Source organism: Lissotriton vulgaris, chromosome 6, assembly GCF_964263255.1.
Source record: "Lissotriton vulgaris chromosome 6, aLisVul1.2, whole genome shotgun sequence".
In the NCBI taxonomy this organism is placed as follows: domain Eukaryota; kingdom Metazoa; phylum Chordata; class Amphibia; order Caudata; family Salamandridae; genus Lissotriton; species Lissotriton vulgaris.
The window spans coordinates 1,230,874,413-1,230,900,342 of NC_141694.1; the positions used below are offsets into that span (position 1 = coordinate 1,230,874,413).

The window sequence follows — 25,930 nt, forward strand, 5'->3', positions numbered from 1 at the left end:
AGCCCCAATGATGAAGCATGTCCCCTAAGGGCAACCTCTGGTGAGTGAGGGGACTAAAGAAAAGAATTTTCTTTTCCAAGCAGGTATTCCAATTGGTAAAACCTGCCCTCTTTTTTCAGATAGGCTAATTTTTCGTGACCCGTGAGATATGGGTTACAGTATGATACTTTTATGATCACTCTTGGTCGAATAAAGTTTATGAACGAATGACTGACTGAGTATTTTATGGACATTTTATCTGTTTACATTGATGATGTGCTTGTATGGTTTCTTTTTAAGGCGAATACACATTTATTGAATTAAGAATGGGATAGAGACATTAATAAACATTTGTGATGTACTAAAATTGACTGATGTTGGCAGAACCTTACTGCACAAAGGGTGAAGCCACATTGATCAGAGTGATTTCTCGCTGGTCGAGATTTCACTAGCCACTGAAAAATATTTTGTTTGAAAAAGTTAGTAGGCGTAAAAACCTTAACATTCTGATTGGTGACGTACCTTTGGTTTTCTTTAGCAGAGCAGACAAACATTTATTTTATTGTTTACTTTCATTAAAAAACTTGTGAAGTTGTATGTACGAGAGAAATTTAAATAAGACTGAACTGCTGCAAGGAGTGAGATCATACGTCATAGTGTGCCGCACTGGGACACGTTGGTTGGTGTACTGTTGTGCTGTGATTGTTTGATCAGGAAATAAAGTGTTACACTGTGATAGGTCAATTGCTGTTGTGAATGCTGCATTAGGATTTGTTGAAGATCGTTCAGAATAGAAACTGTGACAGGATAGCAGAAGAATATTTGACGTTTAGAGAACAGAATCAAAACAGTGAGTTGAGCTGCATTTATTTGCAATGGCTATTGCAAAATTTTGCTGAAATCATGAATGGTTAAAAGAATTTAAGAGTTTTGTGAGAGGTAATGTTACCATTCTAGTATGAGCAGGTGAAGAGCCACATTCTGAGGGTACACCTCCACATTACATGACAATTGAATTGGGATTACATACATGTTTAAGGCTTTGCCAATGGTGCAAGATTAATGAAAAAGAGTGTTCACAGAGTTTTCCAAAACATGGTACCTTTGAGCTTAGAATTATTGAGAAATTGAAGGAGAAGCTTTACGACATGAAGCCACCATCTAGACCCACACAATACAAAGCTTTAAATATGTGGGAGAAGGTAGCCCAAGATAAAGAAAGGGAAAAATACCAGAGTAAGACTAAAAGAGCAATGTGTAATTATGCAGATGCTCGATGGAATGAAGCATGGCAGAGATGGAGAAAAGCAATAGTTGAGGGAACTAGATTGTATCCAGCCATTACCACTGACACATCCGAGAAATAAAAAAAAGGATAAGTTATAAAACAGAGAAAAGGGCAAAATGAGGAAAAAGGAGGAGACCAACAGAAATTTCGAAGCTGATATTTTGGAAAAAATGTTAGGAGCATGTCCTTTACCTTATGAAAGCACAACCACCAGTACTAACAATATGGTAACTGAAAGTGTTACAGTGGCTACTGCCCCTGTTGAACTGAGTACAATACAAACTGAAAGACCATTGCAAACCTACTAGATTGCCCACCACCTGTTGTCCCGACACCAACAGTTATCCCATATGTTACCACATCCATAGGGTCTGTTCCAGTACAGTTACCAGATATTGCAACAATCAGACAGTGGCTATACCACTTGCAACTCCCCCTATTGTCACTGCCTCACAAACGACAGCCCCAGTAAATATTGTTACAACTCCAGACGCCCAGGTGGTTGTAGGAGGATAAGATGCAACAGGGTTTATCCCCCCATCCTAGAATTCAAAGATTTTGCCTGGAAGCCAACCCAAATGATTTAGTCATTGAGAGATGGGGGAGGATTGTGTTTACAACAACAATAAAACGTAGAGATACATTTATTTGAGGATGGGATTTTTTTTCCACTATGGTTTGAGGAAGCAGCAGAACTTAGAAAGACACAAAGTACAGAATGACAAGTTACTCCAGATTCAATTCAGTTCTTGAGCAATATATAGATGACCTACTTGTGGCATCTGAGATACAAGAAGCTTGTAAGCATGATACAATTGAACTTCTAAACCACCTTACTGAGAATGGACATAAAGCGTCCCGAGGTAAATTGCAATACTGTCAAAAGAACGTTCAGTATCTGGAACCTGACGTTGAGAAAGAAGCGAGAAAAGTGTCAGAGAGAGTGCAGGCAATTCTTCAAATTAATCCACCTCTTACTCAAAGACAAGTCAGGATGTTTTTGATGATGGTTGGCAACTGTAGACAGTGAATACCACTTCTTTTCCTAGTAGCTAAGCCTTTACAGATGCTGACACACAAAGATGTGCCTGAACCTCTTCCTTGGAACAGTGAATGCATGAAAGCTTTCCTAGAGCTGAGAGAAAGTCTCTGTCCTGCCCCGGCACTACGAATGCCTTGGTACAATGAAGATTTTACTCTATTTTCAGTGAGATGGAGGGCTGTGCTTTTTCAGGGGCTTGCTCAGCTGCTTGCGGGTGTTCAAAAACCTGTGGCCTACTTTTCCATCACCCTTTACCCTGTAGCCGCAGAACTGCCCGGCTGCCTTAATGCGGTTGTTGCAGTGGCTGTGAGTCACAAACAGAGTGAGAGTATTGTAATAGGACACCCTTTAGCTGTAATGGCCCCATACTCTGTAGAAATATTGCTGACTTTTACAAAGACCCAATACATGACCCATAATAGACTTACAAAGTATGAACAGCAGATTCTGGCTGCCGAAAACATTACAGTGAAGTGCTGCCAGATTCTGAGTCCATTTAATCTGTCAACAATAAATGATGATGTTTGGAATGAAGTTGAACATAATTGCCTGAATGTCACAGACTTATGCACAAAGCCAAGACGCTAAATTAAAGATGAACCCCTGTATGAGCCCGATTATATAATATTTGTTGATGGCTCATTTTTGGGAAACATTGAAGGTATCCGGAGAGCAGCTAATTCTGTCTGCACAATCAATGGTGTTGTAGAGCTTTATGGCTTTAAGATATTACCTCAGCTCAAGTTGCAGAATTAATTGCCTCACAGGAGCTTGCATATTGACAGCCCAATTAAAAGTGACTTTATTCACAGAAAAAAATATCAACTAGAGGGGTAGGGATATAGAACACTCCTATTCCCCAATTCAATATTGAAAACAACAAAGGAGTTATACATATGAGAGAAAAAAAGTTCTCCAATGTCCACAACCATAAAGTCTGGAACAAACACCTCTACGAAGTAAGGTGTTAACTATAATACAGGGAAAGTGAAACCATGAAAACAATCATTGTTTGAAAATAAAACCTCACTCACCAACATAGTTGAGGACATGCTTCATCATGGGGTTTTATTACCAAGGAGACCAGATATCTCCTCAGAGTCAGTATGCTACCACGTCTGAATTACAGCAGAGCAAATTTCAAACTAATAAATGAAGTGAAAGTGAATATTAGTGAGTGACTTAAAAATGACGTGCTGTCCTCTAGATACGAAATTTTAATAGAGAGACAGAACATCATTATTAAAATATTGGCGGACATATATGACCTTAATTTTGAGTCCGTTGTGTCCTAAAGGAAAAGGTCAACATGTTTTTGCTTTGGAATTGCTTATTCAGCCAAGCTTTCATCAGGACCAAGAAGTGTTAAAAAAATTCCCAGGCGGTATACGCATCCTAAGGCGTACCCTAACCTTGGGAATGTGTGTGCAAATGTGTTCAACTCACGGTATTACCCGGTTGATGTAAAGACTTTATGGTCGTGGACACTGGAGAACTTTTTTTCTCTCATATGTATAACTCCTTTGTTGTTTTGAATATTTATTCACAGAAAGTCAGTATGGCTTAGGCATTGTTCATGATTTTGGGCAGTGATTGTCACAAAGAGGTTTCATGACCTCATCTGCCACGCCAATGAAAAATGATGAACATGTGAGGAACCTCTTTGACTCTCTCCAATTGCCTGCTGAAATTGCAGTTGTTAAATGTGAAGCACACCGGATTGGCAGGGGTTACATTGCCATTGGTAACAGGTATGCCGATGTAGTAGCACAGTATTGTGCACTAGTGGCCTAATATTTAATGGAACTTTCGCATTTGAATCTGAAGAGGACACTGCCTATTTTAAGTTGATGCTTCAGAAGCAGAACAGCAAGGTTGGACCAGAGCAGGATGTGGGAAAAATGAAAATGACATCTGAATGTCAGCTGATGGTAGACTAGTGTTGTCTGATAGTTTGTTTAAGGAGGGATGCCATGACCCGAATATTCAGATAAAATTGGTTGAATTGGTACACTGAGACACATAGAAAGGCCAGGTGGTCCCTTCAACAGAATGCAGATGGACTGTATCAAGATGCCTGGGTGCAACGGTTTGAGGTATGTCTTGGTCACAGTGTGCTTCTTCTTGAGATGACCAGAAGAAATGGCAATCTCACAGTAGCAAAACTGTTATTACAAGAATTGATTTCCCATTACGGGATGCTGGTTTCTCAGAAATCAGATAGAGGTACCCACTTCAGCAACAAAGTCCTGAATACGATTTGTACTGCACTTTGAAACTGAGCAAAGACTGCACTGTTGCTATTGAACTGAAGCTTCTGGCGTCATCGAGTAGTTGAATGGCACAATTATGTCTCGATTGACCAAGATTTCTGCCTCAACATCACTGAAATGGCCTGATGCTTTGCCTTTGGCGCTGATGAGTATTCAAGGTATCCCAGAGAGAAGAACAAGTTTATCCCCTCATGAGATTCTCATGGGACAGGTTATGAGACTGCCTTCTAACCTGAAAATGCACTTGTGAGCATCACAGATGATATGATACTCAATTACTGCAAGGGATTGAGTGATGTGGTGTGTTCTGTCTCTCACCAGGTTGCAGCTGCCACACAAGACCCACATCAAGAACAATGCCACAACCTCTGTCCAAGAGACTAGGTCATGATCAAGAAGTACGTTCAGAAGACTTGCTTTGAACCTAGATAGAAATGCCCCTTCCAGATTATCTTAGTCGGAAAAACTACTGTTGAATGAGCGGAAGTTTTAAATTGGGTGCATGCTTCTAACACTAGGAGAGTGAGAAAATCTGTATGAAGAAATTGTGTTCTGTGAGCCTGAAAGAAGAGCACCAGTGACTGCACCATCAAAAGATGAGCCTCAGAAAAGAACAGTGATACCAAGATTGCAACAGCAGCAAGAAGAAGAGAGGGTGACTGTAAACTGTTCCACAAAACTAAGTGCCTGTCATCCCACAAGGTGCCATTGAAGTCTCTGATGAAGACGAGCCTTAGCCTCAACTTGAGAGGACTACTAAGACAGCATCAGTAAGAATATAGGGTCCTGCTGAAGGAACAAGCACTGACACTGGAAGAGTCACCCATAAAGTTGAGTGGCCACAAAATAGTAATCAAAGAAAATTGAGAGCAAGTGTGTCAGTTGATCGAATACCACCGACCATCACAGAGAAGACAGAGTCAAGCGGTGGAAGTGACACGGAAGGGGATCAACAGTGACTGAGGAGATCCAAAAGAGCAAGAGTACCTTGCCTGAGGTATTGTCCACCTGAATGGACATACTACGTGAGTAAGGTACTGAATGTATCAGTGGATGAATTGTATGATGTGAAAACTGAACTGCTTGTAACCTCTATGATGTCACACTAAAAACATTTTTGGTTAAACGGTTCGATAAAAAAAAGACCTTTGGAAGGGAAAAATATTTGAAAAACAAAAAAAAAACAGCTTGAAAAGTGCAAAAGGAGACTGAAATGTAATTTTTAAACTTAAGACAATTACCACTGTTGCAGTAGAAGAGTAGGGATAACATTTTAGAAGACACGGAGTAGGGTTAAGGATTGTCTAAATTAAATCTCTGAATAAAAGACTTTCAGAAAAGAATTGAACTCTTGAGCTGCTGTATACTTTGCTTGAAATTATCTGGTCACAGACAAAACGTGTTTTGCCTTAGAAATAAATATTAAATCATCATGTGTTCATTTCATAATATCAGCATTAATGATTATTGTAGTGTTAGTAGAGGTTTATTTCATAATCAAGAAAGCTGTAGGTCTGCAAATGTCACTACCACATTTACACAAACAGCAGATGAAGAGCAATTGAAATCATTGTTTGCCAGAAACATGAAGGATGATTCTACAACAAATATCTTTCTAGGTTAGTATAGGAATAAACACAATCTATGGACGCAAAAAGTATTACATCTGTGCCCACTTACCATCATCTGCAGCTAAAGAAGTCACACATCACCACATGCCACTATCATATGCAATCACATGTAGTATATTGCCTAAATTTGTATATAGATGAGAACACTTTCTTTGATATTTTTACTCAAATTATGACTTTCGGAAGCAAACTTACGCCCATTTACCTGCTGATTGGGAGGGTATTTACTATTTACCAATATAGTTTCCTAAGATGTATCATGTATATGGTATGGTTGCATTAACAATGAAATCTGAACACAGACACACCCATAGTGCGGAAAATGGAATACAGTTAGCAGGAGACTTTTTTGGAGCAATATTCCACCTGTAGAAGTCATAATTAATGACAAAAAGGTTGTTGACAAGCTGGCAACTAGCATTTCTGGAGCTTTATTGGTGATAAACACTGAGCTTGTAACAATTAGATCAATGGTTTTGTAAAATCGTCTCGCTTTCGACATTTTACTTGCAGAAAAAGGTGGAGTCTGGCAGATGATGAAAACTAAGCATTGCTGTTCTTACATTCCTGATGAAAGTGAGAAAATTCAAGAATTTGCAAAAAACATTTCAGCACTGAAACCAGAATTAGACAAGTTGGGGACTACCAGATACTAGGTGTACTAGGTGTATTATAGAAAACTTTGGACAGGGAATATGCACAATTGGAAATTGGTTTTCAACTGCAGGGTAGGGAATCCTAAAAGCTATTTTTCTCCCTATATTAATTATAGGGATTAGCTTACTTACCTTAATTGCATTATTCAAAGGCTGTAGCTATTGCATTAAAAGATTAAATGAAAGAGCAAAGAAATTAGAAAGAGAATGGAAAAGCAATTTGAGAGTTAAATGACCGCCTAAATGACGAATACAAAAATTCATTAAAATTCAAAATTTTGAAAAGAAAGAGACAAGATTCAACTAAGGATGTGAGTGCCCTCTGAACGGACATTACATGTAAATGTTGATGGCTAAGTTAACCATCGGGGGATTGAAAGGGTGTTTTATTACAATATAAAATTAGTATAGTAAAGGAGGCATGTGCAATATTATCATGTAACTTATTTTGTACTGACATGACATTAAAATGTGCAATTTCGTTGTACCCAGATATACCAATTGGTGCAAGGCCTCATGACTTTAAAGCAAACTTCATTATTTTAGCAGCAAAACTGAATGGGCCGAAATGTGCACATTATGCTTAATAGTTGACCTTATTTTGACATACATTTTTTGTTGTTGTAAAGTATCACACGATAGTGCATTGGAGAATATATTTGATTAAGAATAATGTTCTGAAATATTTAATGCTAAAAAACAAAGTCATTGAAAAGAACGGCTTCATATTCTTTCACATGTTTAATACAATGCACGAGTAGAAAATGTTAATAATTTAACCTATTTCTTTCCTGATTTATAATGAAGAAATGTGGTGCTGAATAATGTTCATTGCCAAAGATGTTTTGTTTTACATAAATCTATTGCGTAGTTTAACTTTATTAGAAAGTTAGAATGTGCTCATGCCCATGAGAAAGGAGGTGTAAGAATTGAAAGGCCCCATTCATAGTTCTAGTTTAAAAGTTTGTTTAACATTTCAAAGTGATCCTTTGCAAGGTTGATAAGAAAGAACATGGGAAAGAACAGAACGAGACTGTTCGAGAAGAGTCAACATTTTACTGGCTGGAGAAAATAAGAAGACACAGAAGTGTTGCAAAATGATTTTCAGCTGTTTATATTATTGTGTGTTCCTAGAGTAGGTTACCCCAGATCCTCCCAGGCCCAACTCTTATGGCTTTTGCCATTACTCTTCTTTGAGGCTCCTCTATGCCATTTGCCCGCATTGAAGTTGAATACTAATGGATTTATGTTGATGGCCGAATGCTGATTTACAACCATGTTGTTGATTGCAGACACTACTGCTGCATAGTTATTTTGCTTTGTGAACAACTCTTTATGGGAAGTTCAGCTGATTTTGACGAATTGATCTTGAGTTTTGTGCCCCATCTCACTAACTTGAACTCTTCATGAGTTCTTGATAACACCCATTTTTGCCCCTTTTTATTGATGATTTGTTCTAATCAATAATCTTTTTACCATCAATTCTGAAAATTGATTGATAACTTTAACTAATGAAATCTAAAGTAAAATAAAAACTTTCTAACTTTTTAATGATAATAACACCCTTAAAACTGATCAAAACCTCTCTATTGACTGAACTTTCCAGTATTCTTGTGATTGGTAAATTCAAATGTATAGCTCCTGATCTTCTCAAATCACAGCAGAGGTCTGTCCCAGAGAAGTGAATGGAAACTCATGTGTTTAATTCTAGAGTGGGGATCTACCCTGTTTTGGACTGAGACAGAGATACTAAACCATTTTATTTAAATTAGGTTTCTGCTCTATCACATATGATTGTGAATTCTGCAAATAAGAACCTAAGCACAACACATCAACCATGTGCCTAGATGCAGTTTCATCAACCAACATGAAAGTTATTCGTAAACCATAAAGTCCATTTCCTTTAAACACATCAACCAACATGAAAGTTATTCGTAAACCATAAAGTCCATTTCCTTTAAACACATCTACAAAGTTGCTGTTGTTGACATTTTCCTGACAAGGTCTGGTCAAGGCAGTTGCATTGCTGTTTCATTTCGGAGTACCAACCTAGGTTTGGGTTCTCAAGGAGCAGCCATATTTTTACCAGACCAGAAATTAGTTCTTGTACACATCTGGAAGGCCCTCAAGAGGGTAAAATCATACAATAAAACCGGATTTGTTCTTTTAGAGCAGTGGTCTTCAAACTGTGGGGTGCATCAGTCCGCTTCCTCCCAGTGACAAGCAGAAGTCCCAGAACACACTCACTAATGGTTTTGATTGAAACATTTTGTAGCCTGTTTACATTATTGTGTGTTTTTGGCCTATTTTAAAGGCAGATGAGGTTTTACTGAGAAAGGCTTGGATTCATGTAAGGAAAGGCAGGAGCAGCCTCTGAAAATCATAAGTAGCGAAGGGTGGTCAGAGAGACGGAGCATTGCACATTTTACAATTTCTACTGTCTGGTTTGGAGTCACAAGAGGGGGGCTGGTTTGGGTTTTAAAAAAGACACCCCAGGGGTAGTTTGCAGAAGTGTTTTTTTGGATGGGTATTTGAAGAGGAGTTTTAGATTGGGGTTTTTAGCAGGTCTGGTGGTGCTATGAAAAGGGGCACTGAATGATGTCTTACAAAGTGGGTTCTGTGTGGAGTTTGGTAAAAGATGTCTGAATTGTGCTTTCTAGAAAGGGGCCCGGGTACTGCTTTTACAGGTGTGATCTGTTTAGTGCTTCTCATATAAAATCGAGGTACGGCTTTGCAGAGGGGGTCCATAGTGGGCTTTCTAGAGGACGTCTTGTTAAGAACTCTGGAGAATGAGTCTGGTTGCCCTGTCAAGTACCACGCATGGATGTCATTAAGGGATAGTAGGTTAGCGACCTTCCATTGCTGATGGTTTTCAACAGTTTCTAGACCTTTGCTTAAAACGGCGTAATTTCTGAAATCTAGCACTTTTCATGAACTTCATTGCTTGTTTTTGTTCATGGGAGTGTCTTACTTTAAGTGTCACACACTAGGCCATTGAATGTCACTCCTAAGCACACTGAAACAATGGAAATGTGGCACATAAGTATTCACAAAACTCAGCAGCTAAAGGCCTGTGTGCGAATTTCCAGGGCTTTCAGGATAGGGCATTGTACGCACAGGTCAGGATGGTGCTCTGCAGAGATCTGAATGGGGCTTTTGTTAGAGGACCTGGATGGGTCTTTTGCACAGTGGAAATCTCAATATACTGACGATTTAGTTAGCCTTCTTACCCTTGTCTCGATCGGCCCTTTCATATTTTGAGAGGGGTCTGACCCCAAAACATTTTTGCTCATGGGGGGCTCGGCATACCAAAGTTTGAAGACCACTGTTTTAGAGAGTGCATCATTTGCATGGGAATAACAAGGGTACCAGTGAAAAATTACCAACATTGCACAGGTTTCAAATATCTATCTGAGGGTCAACATTCACAAAATCTTGAAGGCATCCTTAAAGTGTGTCACTTCTCAAGTGCAGATTGCTGGAAAAAGAGCTAGGTGGCATCAAATAATTAATGACTTGCATGGAATGAAACAAGAAGGGAGCAACAAAATTCAGTACGTAGTCACAAGAAACAATACTGGGAACAGGTTGAGAAAGCCCAGAAAAAAAGGTCAAATGGAATCACATTTATTGATCACTGGTTCACACTTATTTATCAGAAAGAAATCTAGTCAGCATCAAGCCCACCAAACCTAAGAGCATTATCACAGATAATCTGATTGGTCTTTAGTAATGGTAAATCAGAGTATCTTGAGCTGTTTGTCATAATTTTGATGGACACCCATTACATTATGGCTGGTTAATAATTGACACTATTATGGTTTTAGTGCTATGTTTATATGAATATGGAGAACCTAAAGTACTATTTTATGGTCTTAGCTTGACTTGAAAATTGTAAGCAAAACCTGTTTCACTGAGAATACGAGGAGCCCAAAGAGTTTAAATATAGTCAAAGTGATAAACCTAAAATAATTACAGTTGCTGCTGCCACACTGGTATCCAAACAGTGCACAGAGAATATAATTCAGGCATTCTTACCCTGTGCTGCCATTCACCAGCCTCTTCTTCTTTACGTCTCTTTGCCTCTTCGAGCAGCGAAATTCTGGCAGTAAATTCTGCAAGCTCAGATGCCTGTTGAAACAGAAGTCAAGACTGGATGTATCTTGTTTCCAAATGACCAACCTAGCGCACACACATTGATAGCAATAACACAGTGGCACGGAATATCAGGGAGGGTCAACTTCCTTAGTCAGAGACAAAAGTGTCCCATTTTACTGAAAAAGAACATCTAAAAATACAATCTTGGTTCTATTATGCCCAATCTTTCCTTTTCTCTATAAAGGCCACAAGTGAAGACAATTAAGTGAAGTATATTGGTTGACAGCTATCAAAATAGGTGACCAAAATCACTGCATTATTGATGGTATGAAGAACCAAAGGTTGCCTTTACCAGCTGCTCCTGGCTCTTCATCTGGTCAGCAGCTTGTCTCTCCAGGTCTTCCTTGGCTCGGATAGCGGCCAGGCGATCAGCCTCCAATCGTTCAGCCTCTAGCTGGGCTCTCTTCCGCTCCTCTTCCAGTTGGATGGCTTTCTGAATCTGCTCAGAGAGCTCTGTGAATTCAGAAAACTTGGTTAGATAAAGGTACGCAAACCAAACTCTTCGATCACACAGCTTTTTCAGAAACATGTCAAGTGCCAATACCTATCAAGAAGGATACCTGGCCAGAACATTAGTATCAAGGGTGTCTAAAGCGTGCTGTTTGCACATATACTTGTTGGGTAAGAAGAAGCTCAAAAGGAAAAATCTGCACCCATGCAATATTACCAATTTGCATTTAATAATGCATATGCAAGGGTCTCCTAACTTTACAGTTAACTGAAAGCTACATAGCACCAAATGATGTAAAAACAGGAGGAGTTCTACTAATAGTGGCTGTTGGACCCGGCCCTTTTGGCAGGTTAGCCCCGAGACTTTTTTCTTTTTCCTAGCCTGTTTCTGTGACCTGGTGGTGGTAATTTTAGGCCTCTGCGCACGTTTTCACTGTGGTAAAGTGTAAAGTGCGTGAGCTCTCTGTGTATGTGTGGTCAGTGACCTGCCCTCCCATAGGAATGAATGGGGAATATGTATGCCCATGGTAGTTCCTGATGTGTGGGGAGTGCAGGGTCGAGTTCAGTATGTTCAAACTCGTGAGATTGAATGCTGCGCAATGGTATATGCGGCATGATTGTGTCTAGTGTAGAAGTGCCATTTCTAGAAGTTGGCATATTTGTGTAATTTGTGTCTGGCGTGTGATTGGCCGAGGCTGGTGAGCCTGGCTCCAAGAGTCTGGGAGGGTCTGCCCCGGTGGTGAATGGAGTGTTTAGCATGCTGATGTGAGGGGAGGAGTGAGCCTGGGCCTGCTTGTGGATTGACCGTCTGGTTTGAGGGTCCTGAATGAGGCTGGGTTCAGGGCCGGCTCTAGGCTCATGGTGGCCCTAGGCAGGGAGCGTAGGTAGGGGGCCCGGAAGAGGGGGTCAGGGCGGGGCGGAGCGCGCAGGCCAGTAAAGAGGGGAGGGGGTCAGGGAGTTTAGAAGTGGAAAAGAGCCGCGGCCGCCAAATCCCTTCCAGGGGCCACCACGCAAATATGTATCCATCCTCAGAGGATTAATATATTAAGGATATATATTGGCGTGGTGGCCCCTGGGGTTTGGTGGCCCTGTGCAGGTGCACACCTTGCACATGCCTAGAGCCGGCCCTGCTGGGTTTCCCCACACAATGCTGGCTCCACCCCCTGGGGTGCGTCTGATGTCCCTAGCCTGGCCAGTGAAAGGAATTCCCTATAACCAGTTCTAGCTGGTTCTCACACTGCCTGCACCCTGCTAGACACAGGATTTCTCTGTATAAAAAGGGGCTGTGTCCCCTTACAAAATGTTCTTGTTTCTACTTGAATCCTGCCAGGGGCGTGCTGCTGCTTGGGCTCAGGGGAAGGCTTGCCTCCCTGGGCCCTGCCCAGCCCCTGGATGCCTGATGGAATTGTCCTGGACCCTTGATGGACTTATCCTGGACCCCTGAAGGACTTTTTGCTGGACCTTGGTTGCCCTAGCGCTGAGAGCGCTTCTTGGGGGTCTGCCTGATGCTTCTAGCGCTTGGGAGCGCTTCATGTGCTGCCTGGGTCCCTATAGCGCTTGAGAGCGCTGTATTTCATTTATCATATAAGCTAAATGTCCAGGTAGGAATCATTCACAGTATAAATTTTTAATCAACAGTGTCATAACTATGATCACTCAATTCAGGAGGGTAACCAAGGGGTTTCAACAACAACAAAAGTGAATAGTATCAAAAATATATTTTTATTTTTTCGTATAGTTTTATATATTTATCACTTTTTGTACAGAAATCCAAAAGTCTGGCAACATTAAACCACCGACGTCAAATATCACAAATCATAGGGTGGTATACAACACCTTTACCACATAATGTGGACACAATGAACAAGCTGTGCATCCACCACAGGGGAAATGCCCGACAATGGGAGCCAGGCCCCATAGGCTAGTTAGGGTATTGATCTTGGGTTCCCTATAGGCTTTGACCAAATGATCACGTAGATTCTTTCCTCTTTTGAAGGCAAATAAATCTCCGTGTACCCTAGGGTTTCACTGATAATGTTATGTAATTATGTTTATATTAGATACCCCTGTGCAACGTTTTTTGTCCTGAAGATGGTCCTCCGGATCTTTGTGACCAACACGGACCGAAACGTCGACGCCTAAACACCTTTTATACAACCATACTGTATATATTCACTTGAAACAACACTGTGTGAATTAGGTTGCACATATAAGATTGTGCATGTGGTCCTTTCATTGTGTCCACATTATGTGGTAAAGGTGTTGTATACCACCCTATGATTTGTGATATTTGACGTCAGTGGTTTAATGTTGCCAGACTTTTGGATTTCTGTACAAAAAGTGATAAATATATAAAACTATACGAAAAAATAAAAATATATTTTTGATACTATTCACTTTTGTTGTTGTTGAAACCCCTTGGTTACCCTCCTGAATTGAGTGATCATAGTTATGACACTGTTGATTAAAAATTTATACTGTGAATGATTCCTACCTGGACATTTAGCTTATATGATTTACATTACCCAGTCCTGGTGGGACTATTGGGTGGCTCTGTTCTAGTAGTATTTCATTTATAGCGCTGAGAGCACTTTTTATCTTGCCCCCCAAGCGCATAGTAGCCTTTCATTGGTATTATCGAGGGTGCCCACCCCTTATGTTGTGCCTCGAGTGGAATCACCGCCGCCGGCCCAGAGATCGTGTGAGGGGGCGCTGTGCCCGCCTCCCTGCCCAGGGCCGCGCTGCCATTGGCGGCCCTCGGCCACAGGAAGCCAGGCACTCTCGGCCAAGACATGGGCGGGGCCGGGAGGAGGTTGTTGCCGCTTCCCCTGGCTGAGGGAAGCCATGCGGCGCCCGTCCGGTCTCCCGTGAGGAGAGGGAGACCGGAGATGCTGTGGTCAAGGGAGAAGTGAGGCCAGGAGCAATCAGGTGAAGTCCGCGGGGCTCCCGTGCTACGGTAGAGCCCCACCTTCTGCCAAGTCCCGCCTGCGGCCATGAAGGAGACGCGTTGCACCGCCGACCCGAGAAGACTGGCGAGAACATGGAGGAACAGCCGGTGAGTGGGGCCAGGGGTCCGTTCCCGAAGAGGAGGGCGTCGGGGCACATTGCAGGTGCCCGCCCCTCCCCTCTAACGTGTGGGGACATTTGGTAGTTCGAGCCTGATAGGCTCCACCGCTGTTTGGCCCCGCCAGTATCTTCAAGCCTGAGAGAGGCTCTTGGGGGCATATCCTTGGTTTCGAGTCCTCCAGAGAGGGACTCCGACCGGCCGCATTCTTGTTTGGGCCATGAGGGCCCCGGGGGCATTGTTGTTGGTTTCCTAGCCCTGAGGGGCTCCGTGGCATTTCTTAGAGCCCCGAGGCTCCAATGAGGGGCATAATTGTTTTAGAAGCCCCGAGAAGCTCCGTGGGGGGTGCAGAACGGTGCCTGTGTAAGCACAGCGTCTGGGGGCATGTTTCTTTTCAGAGCCCCGTGGCTCCCACGATGGCCAGTAGTTGTTGAGTCCCTGTGTGAGGGGCTCCATCGTCGTGAGGAGGCATATGTGTGTTGTTAGAGCCCACGAAGCTCTAAGGGGGCCATATTTGTTTTAAGGAGCCTGAGAGTCTCAAGGGCATGTTTGCCTTAAGGAGCTAGATGGCTCCCTCGCCCCCATTATTTCCCAGAGCCTGGGTGGCTCCAACGTTCTGCGCAATGTGCCACAGTTATGACTGACCCAGCTGCCCAGCAATTAGTGGGCAGCTGCACCGTTTAGGTGCTTGGGATTGTCCTCAGGTGCCCAGCAAGTAGTGGGCACCTGCAACGTTTAGGTTTGCGCCGGTGGCGCACCCCTGACTGGCGCTGCATTGGCAGCGCGCCCTGACATTCTGGACACAGGGCTCTTTAGTCCCTTTATTAGATGGGGGCTGGTATGTGATCTTATTTAGGCGCAATGTGATTATCTATGTGATGGTAATTGCCTAATGTGAGTTTGCACAATGTGATGTGGTGCTAGAAATGTAATGCATTTAATATGATTACGCACCTTGGTCTTACACCTCTGAATTTTTTTATGCATCATGTGTCTTCCTTGTCATTACACCTCTGAATGTGTTGGTTTATGCATCATGTGTTTTTCCTGTGCTGCACCTCTGAATGTGTTTTTGATGCATCATGTGCCTTGTTATTACACCGCTGAATGTATGTTTTATGCATCATGTGTTTTCCTTCCCTACACCTCTGAATGTTGTGAGGCATCATGTGTAATGTGTTCTTGTTTATACCCCTAATTGTATTGTGATACTTAGGTGGTTGTTCTTTCTAGTACAGGTGGACCTAGTGAGGTCCTGGTTCCCTGCGTGACATTCTCCTAAGGTGGTTAGGGTTCCGTAGGTGGTACTTACCTGTTACCAGTAGTTACTGGTTGTGTGCTATATTTGCTAATTTGTGCTACAGTGATTTTATATCCTATACTCTATTTTCTACTAAGTGCTGATTATGACAGTGGCCCACGTGGCCCTGTCCTGTGTAAATAATCCCTTGTGAATATTGCCTGTGCCAGTTGGCACAATGTACATGTGTGATTCTATCTGATGTGTTTTGACAATACAGAAGTTATTTTTATATAACCTTGTGTGGAGTTCCTTTTGTGGTGTGCCTAGGATGTTGTTGCTGTTGTGTGCTGGCGCAAATGCTTTACACATTGCCTCCCGGATAAGCCTGTCTGCTCGTGCCAAGCTACCAAGGGGGTGAGCAGGGGTTATCTTGGCGTGTGACTCCCTTGCCCTGACTAGAATGGTGGTTTCTGCCTAGCTTTGGCGCCAGCCTTAGCCAACCAGAAATAGCCAGTTCTAACAGTGGCGCTATGTGCTGATGCTTGGAAAGGGGGTTATGCAACATATTCTTTCAACCCAATGTCACAACTTACCTCTCTCTGCCCTCTTGGTTTGCTCTTCATACTCCTTTAACCTCAGCATTAAATCCTCTTTCTCTCTCAGCATCTGCTCCTTCTCCTTTTCAATGGCTTCTCTTTTCTTCTTTTCGCCTTCCAACTGTTGTCTGCATGGGACACAAACAAAAATGCACAGGTCAAACAAAAGGTAAGCTTTAAGATGTCAATTCAGCTGCTGGTTGGAGGAGGGGCCCACAGGGACACGTTTTGGGGCACCAGGACCTATGTTTCATCATCAGACTTTGAACAAAAGAGAGAAAAGCTAAAAATGGAGAAGGAGAAAGATGGAAAAAGGGTGACAAAGGGAGAAAGCGGTGATTAAAAGGACCTGCAGGGTTGAGACAATGTGACAGGAAGTATATGGTGGTGGATGAAAGCGGTACAATGAGATGAAACATCTTTGGTATTCAGAAACCCCGACATTTACAGGCAGTCTTCTTAGAAATCCATTGGACCCCAGCAGTTATTAAGTATTTCTTTGCAATTCAGCACAGACAGTAACCTTTTACTAGAAAACCAGGTAAGGCAAAATTTCTTCTTTATTTTGTGCCAATTATGGTAGTGAAAAGGATCTCAAAGCCATTTTGAAAATGCTTTTCTGGGGATTTGTTTTGTTTCTAATTTCGAATCAAAAAATTGCTTCTTCCCCAAGAAAACCGCAAAATGCACCACAAAACCTGGCTTCAGGAAAACAGGTTTGATGCTTTTTTTGTTACCCAAAGAGCAAAAAGATATTTAATGTGAACCTGCTCCATTTGAACAATTATGTCAACATATGCACAGTTCTATAATTGGAAAATTACTATCAGGGGAATTTGTGATGCATCATGTCCCTCCCTCTACTCCCCACCTTAACATTTGGAGCTTTCTATAGACCGTTTCCCCATAGATGGGAACTGCAGACTATTTTGAAATGGCTGACATTATATCTCTGTGACTTAAAGCAAATCGTTAAAATGCCTCATCCCAGCCCCCACTGCTCTCTGTCCCTTGCAGTGTGGCAGTGATCCATACTCACTCCAATGCTATTTAATCTGTACATGGAGCCTTTGGGACAGCTAGGCTACGTAGCCAACAAGACATTAGTGTTTTTTTAATATGCTGATGACATTTACCTTTTTATTCAGTGTAAACCTGCTTTACTGTTTTTACAACTGTTGGAATCCCCTGAAATCATGTTTTGTGTTGCGAGCTTCCTTGCTGCGTCTGTTAGAAGCAGGAGGGTTAGACAGGAAGCTGCACAGGAAATGTACTCCTCTTAATATAATGTCTATGTATACTGATCACTGGCTTTAATCATGGAATTGATTGTTAACAAGTTTTTAAATGCCTTTTATATTGTGTTTTTACCTTGTATATTATATATTTTTTTTTAATATTTTTAACGTTTTGTATATGTATAGCATACTTTTATGATTTTAATTAATTGAATAAAGTGGTTTGACTTGACTTGACATTTACCTTTACATCAGTATCGTCAACATCACAAAGTTCATGTTATGGTGAAACACCATTCTAACAAGGATGACTGTCATTTACTTCAAATGTAAAACAGCTAAGACAATGTTTAAATGGAGGTCGGAATTGACACTCTAAAAGTAAAATTGACACTTGTTCTCTAAAAGTAAGTTTTTTCTTGAGTTTTGAAGACCAATCTAGAGGATGGGGGAAAAGGAATTCTGCTAAAAAACCAGCAGAAGTCCTTCACTGCTCTGCATTCCACTGTCATATGGGGTTAAGGGAAGACAGCTTTCCAAATCAGAGAACTACTGCTTGCTCTGCCATTGGGAACACCGTGTCTACCAGTGCAGACGCTGCAGAAAATGGTGATGGCCCAGCCATCCAGTTTAGGTCAGAAACCATTTTCATTGATGCCTCCTCCTTGCAAAATCACTAAGTGAGCCTTAGCAGCTTTCCATGTCACTGAGGGCCAGTGTCCTTTACAAGCAGGAGATTAATTAAACGTATATCGAAAGTGTTCCGAGTCACACACGCTCAGGCTGTATTTTCTCTACCTGCCTATTGTTATAGCAATTTCACCATGCCACACAGGAATAGGAAAATTGACATCACAGAGTTCTTTCCCTGTGCCTACTCCTACTAGGACATTAGAAACGGTCTTCGGGGATCAGGCATTGTTTACAAAGGGTTGACCAATATTGTCTGGTGAGGAGGTAGTAATTCCTTTGCAGCCAACTCGTAGGTCTAGCTGCCAAATGGTAAAACACTTTAAACTCTTGGAGTAGTTAGGTCACACACACAAGAAATTCAGCTCACCTTTCCATCACTTTCTGGTGTTTCTCTTCACGGGCCTGTGCTTTCATTTGTTGCACTTCAATTGTGTCAGGCTTTCTTCGTCGCATGTACAGCTCGTGGTTTCCCATGCATAGCTGGAGGATGCGCTTGTTGATTCTTAGTCGTGGTGCATAAAATACAAAGTCCTGTAGAGAACACAAGTACACAAAGACAGAATGAACCACACAGGTCAAGAGATTCATTGACTGTGTGTACTATTATGTTACTCAACATTTATAGCACAAGGACCCAAGATAGGCTTCATAACATTTACAATTTAACAATTACTGGAATACGCTCCCACTGTCATTGAGACAATGTTCTAACCATCTTCGTTTCAGAAAGAACCTGAAAACGTTTTTGTTTAGCTCATTTTAGCTAATTTCCCTGTCTTCAGGCTCTGCCCTAAATCAATAAATTTAATTTAATATCTTTGCTACCTCTACAGTTTCTCAGGCCGGATGTCATAAGCGCGGAGATACTCCTCCGGGAGTCTATTCATAGCGCTATAAAAACCAGCAAATAAAAATAAATAAATAAACATTGACATGGAATTGGACCTTCGGTGGTACGTATTTGAGGACCCAACAACCTTCTTTTGAATCTACTCTATCTTTGCAGAACTATAGTCTCCCAGACCTCAAATAGATTATGGAAAGGAGGTCAATAACTTGGTGACTTGCACAAAAAAAGCTCTTCTCTCACTCATGCATTCATAGAATGCACTTCAAATTTACCGGAGTATATTTTGAGAGTGCACAAATAAAGAACAAAATTGACACACAACTTGAAGATATAGGATTCATTGGAGGCCACTTTTAAGGACCCTGTTTCAGCAACTGTTGGCAGCCAAGATCAACTTAAAAGTCCACAAAAAAACGATCACTGAGCCCAATAGGCCAAATTAATTCTGACTTTCAAAATGTATTTGCTGTCGGTTCTGGAATGGAACAGGTTTATTATCACACTAGCAAGCAGGGAGAACATAGCTGCAGTGCCGACATCAAACAAAAAAGAGCCCCATCATACATGGATTTGATTTATTTATTTATTTATGTAATTTTTAAAGCGCAACAATTACCCGTGGGTGTCTCGGCGCTAGGAGCTAGATCTATTACCAGTGTTTCAGAGAACAGATGCAGAGCTCTATATCTGAGGTTGCTAGTTAGTTCATTGAGAAAACAGCCATGTTTTAAGTTGCTTTCTAAAAATAAGCAGTGTGGGGCTAGATTTAATGTTGAGAGGAAGAGAATTCCACAATCTTGCTGCTGCAATGCTAAAACGTCTGTCTCCCCAGTTGACTTTCCTTGCTCTAGAGATTTGAAGCAGGTGGGCGGTGTTGGAACGAAGCGTTCTGGGGGTTGGTAGAGGCTTAAGGGAATTTCTAAGAAATTTGGGTCCCATGTTGTTTATTGCCTTGTATACAATACACAAGGACTTAAACTTAGTGCGGCTCCTCACCGGGAGCCAATGCAGTTGAGCTAATTGTCTTGAGACAGAGGTAAATTTTGGGATACCAAGTAGAACTCTGGCGGAGGCGTTCTGAATCATTTGCAGTTTGGAAATTACTTTTTCTTGAGCGTTGAGGAAAAGGGCATTGCAATAATCAGTACGAGAAAACACTAGGGTTGAAATAAGAGTTTTGCCAGCGGTGGTAGGAAGGTATGGCAAAAGCTTCTTAATTTTTCGCAAGATGTTGAATGACGATGAAACTACAGAGTTCACATGGTGATGGAAATGGAGTTTATCATCGAATATAACACCCAGGTTTCTCACTTTGCTGACTGGTTCAGGTGGAGTGCCCATTTCCTCCGGCCACCATAAGGGAGACCAGGCCGGCTGAACCTTACCAAACAGCATAACTTCGGTCTTAGAAGAGTTCAATTTAAGACAGTTAGAGGCCATCCAGCAGCTGATGGCCCACATGCCGTCTTTGAAGTTAGCCGCTATAGTGGGTCCGTTTTTGTGAATAGATAATACCAGCTGGGTATCATCGGCGTAAGTGGTCAAATTAATATTGTACGCTTTTATTACCCTCGCCAAGTCCGACACGTAAATGTTAAAAAGGGTCGGACTCAGCGAGGAGCCCTGTGGAACACCGCAAGGAAGGGCGAATGTCGGGGAAGTAAATGAGCCCAGCTTAACTGCCTGTTTACGGTCGGCCAGGAAAGATGCTATAAGGTCTTTGGCCTTGTGTTTGATACCGATGGCCTCGACACGGCCGATCAAGGTAGAGTGATCGACTGTGTCGAAAGCCGCCGACAAGTCCAGCAGAATCAAAACAGCCTGTCCATCGTTGTCCATAGTGGTTCTTATTTCGTCAGCGGCCTTAATCAGAGCCGTTTCTGTCCCATGTCCTTGACGAAAACCGAACTGGGTGTCATCTAATAGGTCATTGGCTTGAATGTAGTCAGATAGTTGTTCGTTCATGACCGATTCAAAGATCTTAGCAGGAAATGGCAATGATGCAATGGGACGGTAGCTGGATGACTCAGATGGATCAAGCGATGTTTTTTTTAGGAGTGGTTTGATTATGGTGTTTTTCCAAATGTTGGGATAAATACCTGATGAAAACATAATATTACAAATATGTGTCAATGGTAAAGTGATAGTATCTGGAATGGTATGAAGTATAGAAGGGTGAAAGGGGTCCAGAGGGGAACCTGATTTGATTGACGAAATTAGTTTGTGAATACGACACGAAGGTACCTGGGTGAATTCAGTGAGAGTAACTGAGTTCAGTTTATGTTTTGTATTCGTAAAAGACATCTTGTCAGAGTTGGGAGTAAAGTCCTTAAATATAGATGTGACCTTATCTGAGAAATAGTCAGCTAGTGTATTACATAAAGTTTGTGATGTTTCGGTGGGAGGGTTTGCTGGTTCTGCAAGGTGGTTCACTACTTCAAACAGTGTTTTCATGTTACATTTCGCCTGGTCTATTTGGGTGGTATAATAGATGTTTTTTTCCATAGCTAGTTTGTGCTTGTAGTCCATGAGTGCTGCTTTATATGTAATTTTGTCTGAAGGATTGTAATTTTTTGCTCCAGTGACGTTTTAGATTGCGGCAATGTTGACGCTGTAACCGAAGTTGCTCTGTGAACCATGGGGCTGAAGGAGTTTTCCTATTACGTTTGGAGGTTCTGGAGGGGGCTAACATTTGAAATGTCCTTTCCAGGATAGAAGTATATGTGGTGGCCGCAATGTTTGGGTCCATTTCCCCATCAGTATCCGCAAAGGCATCAGTGAGAATCTGATCTAGATGGTTATGATCTATGTTTCGCCAATCTCTGGTGGTTAAATAGGAATTGTGCAAGATATTTTTATCTATATTTGATCTGGTTTTGATGTCAAATAAAATAGCAGTATGATCACATACTTGATGCTTTGCTCATGATTCATGATCTAGCTTGAGTCAACCTGCTTCACACATAAAGTGCATTTCAAGAACTAGCTAAATATTCAATGGACAATAAAAAACACTTACAGGTGATTTCTTGTCAATGGGTTTGATAATAAACTTTTTGTCGTTGAAAGAGATATTCCGAATTTCGCTCCATGGGAAACCAATCTTTGGAGTCAACCTGCAAAAAGAAAGAAAAAGTGTTACTAGACATAAAGAAGGGTTATAGTTATGAATGCAATTTAAAGGAGGTTGCTATTTGTGGTGTGGATGAGGAATATTTCACACCACCTACTGATTCCGATCACCTTTTATCATGGTCTCCAATACATATTTTCTAGAACAGTGGTTCTTAACCTTATGATTCTATTGACTCTGTCTTAATCATTGCTAGAATCCAGGGACCCTCACTAAGTCAATATTGGAATCCAGGGACCCTCACTGAGTCAAAATTAGAATCCAGGAACCCCGGTTTAAGCTATTTCGATAATTTGAACTGCCAAACAACTCACAAATTTACAGACACAAGCATTCATCAATCAAATCCATATTTTGCTTCTTCATGTAAATACACATTTAGTTAATAGTTAGTTGAGGATGTGTGTGTTTTCGGGAAATGAATATGATACTGACTACAATATTGAATGCTTACTTGTGAAAGCAACTGGGAAAAGATAAAGGTTTCCCACACAGCATAGTTTTGAAGAAAAACGTTATCCGGTCAGGGTTAGGTCAAATTAAAAATCTCTCAGAGTTTTCCGGAAAATCAATGGGAAATGGTTTTCAGAAGGAAATATCATTGTGAAAGAGTATTGTTTTGTGCCATCGATTCGTACTCATCTTAGTAGTAGCTTATTTCTGCCAACACCCAAATTTCTTAGTTTATTATATCAGGTCAGATTTTGTTTTATCCCACTCAACCTGTTATTAGTGTGAGTATTTATATTAGGAGTGCTTGTTAAGTTGTGTTTTTTATTAGTTGTTCTATGGCCACAACAACCCATAAAGAAGTGCATGGCACCGTACATATAATTGAAGCAAATGTCTACAATTCACCTCCTGACAATTCAAACAGGTGGCGTTTCTTCCCATTGTGTCTCAACATTCAAGAAGATGGTCAAAGAATGAATAGTGCTGATGCTTCTTAAGGATAAAAGCTGCCTTAACCCCTTGCCTGCGGTCGGAATTCCGCTCCTGTGCGGCACATTCCGTTCGCGGGCGTGGTCGTGACGGCTCCCCGCCGTCATCAGCACACGAGCACTGTGTGCCATGACGGACGGGAGCCGTCACCAGCATGCAAGGGGTTAACAACACCTAAAACCCTATTACACTAAAGGATTTTTTACCCAAATTGCATCGGTAGCTTTGCAAATCTACCAAAGAGATTCCATCACTTAATCATCAAACAGTGAAGTTTTTGTCATAGGAGCCAATTCATTTTAGTATTTTTCTGCATGGAATTTTTTTTCAAAACACAATTTTTATTGAGTCAGCAGACAGAGTAACCATATTTCTTAGAGGATAATTGCAATAAAAACTGGTCAGTATTGAAGCATAATATCCGATGACTTCTATTATAATAGAGCGACAATTATAATGAAATAATATATAATCGCCAGCCCGCAAAATTGCAACCATTTGTGCTATGTACTTTATAATGAACCATGTACTATTCACATCAAGCCAGTTCACATGTGACTTAGTCCTTTGTATCATTATCATCGCCCAGATTCCTTTATCACATAGCCTCCGCGTCTGCAGTTTGCGGTGGGGGTTTCCAAGCCAAGACCTCTAAAGTCTGCCCATCATTTCCATATTTTGAGGTGCTTCTGTGGGCATCCCGTGCCTTTAATTTAGGTTGTTCCTGACCATGCACCAATCAAGACCTGCCTTCCAGGCTCCAAGCTAGGGTGGAGCCTAGGACTTCCATGCCTTAGCTACGTCTCTTTTTGCCAAGGTGAGGCCCAAGAACAACAAATGCCTTTTATACCGATTACCACCAATTTCTCACCCCAACACTTCAGACAGACAAGTCGTGACTCCCCTCCAAAATCTATTGAGTGCAGTGCATTCCCAAATTGTGTGCATGAATGTGCCCTCTGCACCACCACAGCGCAAACAGGTAGGGGAGGGTATCAGCCGTGCCCTCACAGCGATGTCTGGTAAAATAAGCGTGGTGCAAATACCTAAACTGGATAAGCTTGAAGCTATTGCAACACCCCACGGAGATTCTAGCGCCTTTGTCCAATCGTCGCTATCAAAGCGGTCAAGGTCTGCCTGCCATTTCCCCAGTAGTGAGTCTAATGTGGCGGAGAGATTTGTCACCAAGGATTGATATATCTTTGTAGTCTTGTGGTCTCCTTAGTCCCCATGAATACTTTAGCTTCTATTGGATTAAACTCCGGGAGAGATTTTAAGTACACGATATAAGGGGATGGAGCATGTCGAAATTGCAGGTACTTCTAGAATTGTGAATATGGCATATCGAATTCCTTCATGAGCTCCTGGAAGGAGTTTAGGGAGGTATCATGCATAACAATTCCCAGAGTAGAAATGCCAGTGGCATCCCAGTCTCGAAACCCCGACAGGGTGGACATCTGTGGCAGAAGACCACTTTGCCACAGGAGCGTCTCTCCCGTCAGTCGTCCCCATTACCCCATTTTGTGCAATGAGCCTTTCCATACCCTGCAAAACACATGTGTAGCAGACAGAAGGCATCAAAGCTCCCTTGGTTTACGTAGGAGTAAGTGCGGTAATGTGTCGCTCACCAGCCACTGTTCCACTTGATACGCTGGGTCGCTTCTATTCTCATACCACCAATCGTTCAAAACCAAGAGATGAGATGCTGCATAAAACGATGTCGGGGGTCGCTATCCCCTCGCAGTAGGTGGATTGGAAGCACATTTTCAGCACAACTCTAGCGGCTCAATCAGCCCAAAGGAAGCGACTCAGCCCCGAGTTAATCTGACGGAACCAAGTGGGTGGAATCTGAAAGGGATGATTTTGCAGCTGGTAAAGGAGCCGGGGAGTGACACCATCTTAAACATTGACGATCTCCCAAGAATAGAAAGAGGCAAGCGTGCCCACGACTTCATCTTGTCCAAATGGGGGTCATATTTTCTCCCAAGATATCGATTGACATGATGACAGATGGACCCCAAGATATGTAAACCCAGTCGTGGCTAGCATTACCTCCCCAGCCCAGGCACTCAACTCGGATTCCCCCCGCAGAGGCCACAGTATAGACTTGTGTGTATCCATAAATAGTTCTAAAGTCTCTCCAAACACTTGCATTATGCGGAGCAGCGGTGGTTTTGTCCAATGTGGCTTCAAAAGGAAGAAAAAAAAGAGTACATCGTCCGACTACAGGGCGATCCGGTCAGATACACCTTCAGGCCACTCAAACCCCTTGAACTGTGCTTCAATTCTGACCCATGAGGCCAATGATTCCATGGCCAATGCAAATAGGTACAGGGACAGGGGTCATCCCTGGTGGGTACCGAGCCCTATAGAGAAGGGGTCAGAGACCGCACCCGTCATCCTAACTGAGGCCGTGAGGTCGGTATATAACAAAGTAATATAGGAAATAAATTGCGATCCCATATATAAAATCGGAGTAGAAGGGCAAATATGTATGCCCGGCCAGTGAATCGAATGCCCTATCTATATCAGCTAGTAACAGCGTTGCCGGACCTTCTAAATGTTCAATCGCTGCCACTGCATTGTGGGCGCACTGAATGTTATGGCGAAAGGCTTGATGAGGCATAAATCCGGCCTGGTCTGGATGGACCAGATCTACCATATGGGGAAGAATACAATTGCCAGGGCTTTGGC

The 25,930-nt window shown here is 42.0% G+C and overlaps 1 protein-coding gene across 2 annotated transcripts in view; it reads right to left on the reverse strand.

Moving 5' to 3' along the window:
• The window catches only part of EZR (ezrin), a 194,235-nt gene that overhangs the window by 12,077 nt on the left and 156,228 nt on the right, over positions 1 to 25,930 (reverse strand). For both annotated transcript variants that reach the window (XM_086927325.1, XM_086927326.1), the window contains exons 8-12: positions 22,181 to 22,277; positions 18,679 to 18,842; positions 16,378 to 16,508; positions 11,320 to 11,480; positions 10,908 to 11,000 (exon numbers count right to left, since the gene is read on the reverse strand). In XM_086927325.1, the coding sequence (XP_086783451.1) occupies positions 10,908 to 11,000; positions 11,320 to 11,480; positions 16,378 to 16,508; positions 18,679 to 18,842; positions 22,181 to 22,277 (646 nt within the window). The remainder of the gene's footprint in view (positions 1 to 10,907; positions 11,001 to 11,319; positions 11,481 to 16,377; positions 16,509 to 18,678; positions 18,843 to 22,180; positions 22,278 to 25,930) is intronic.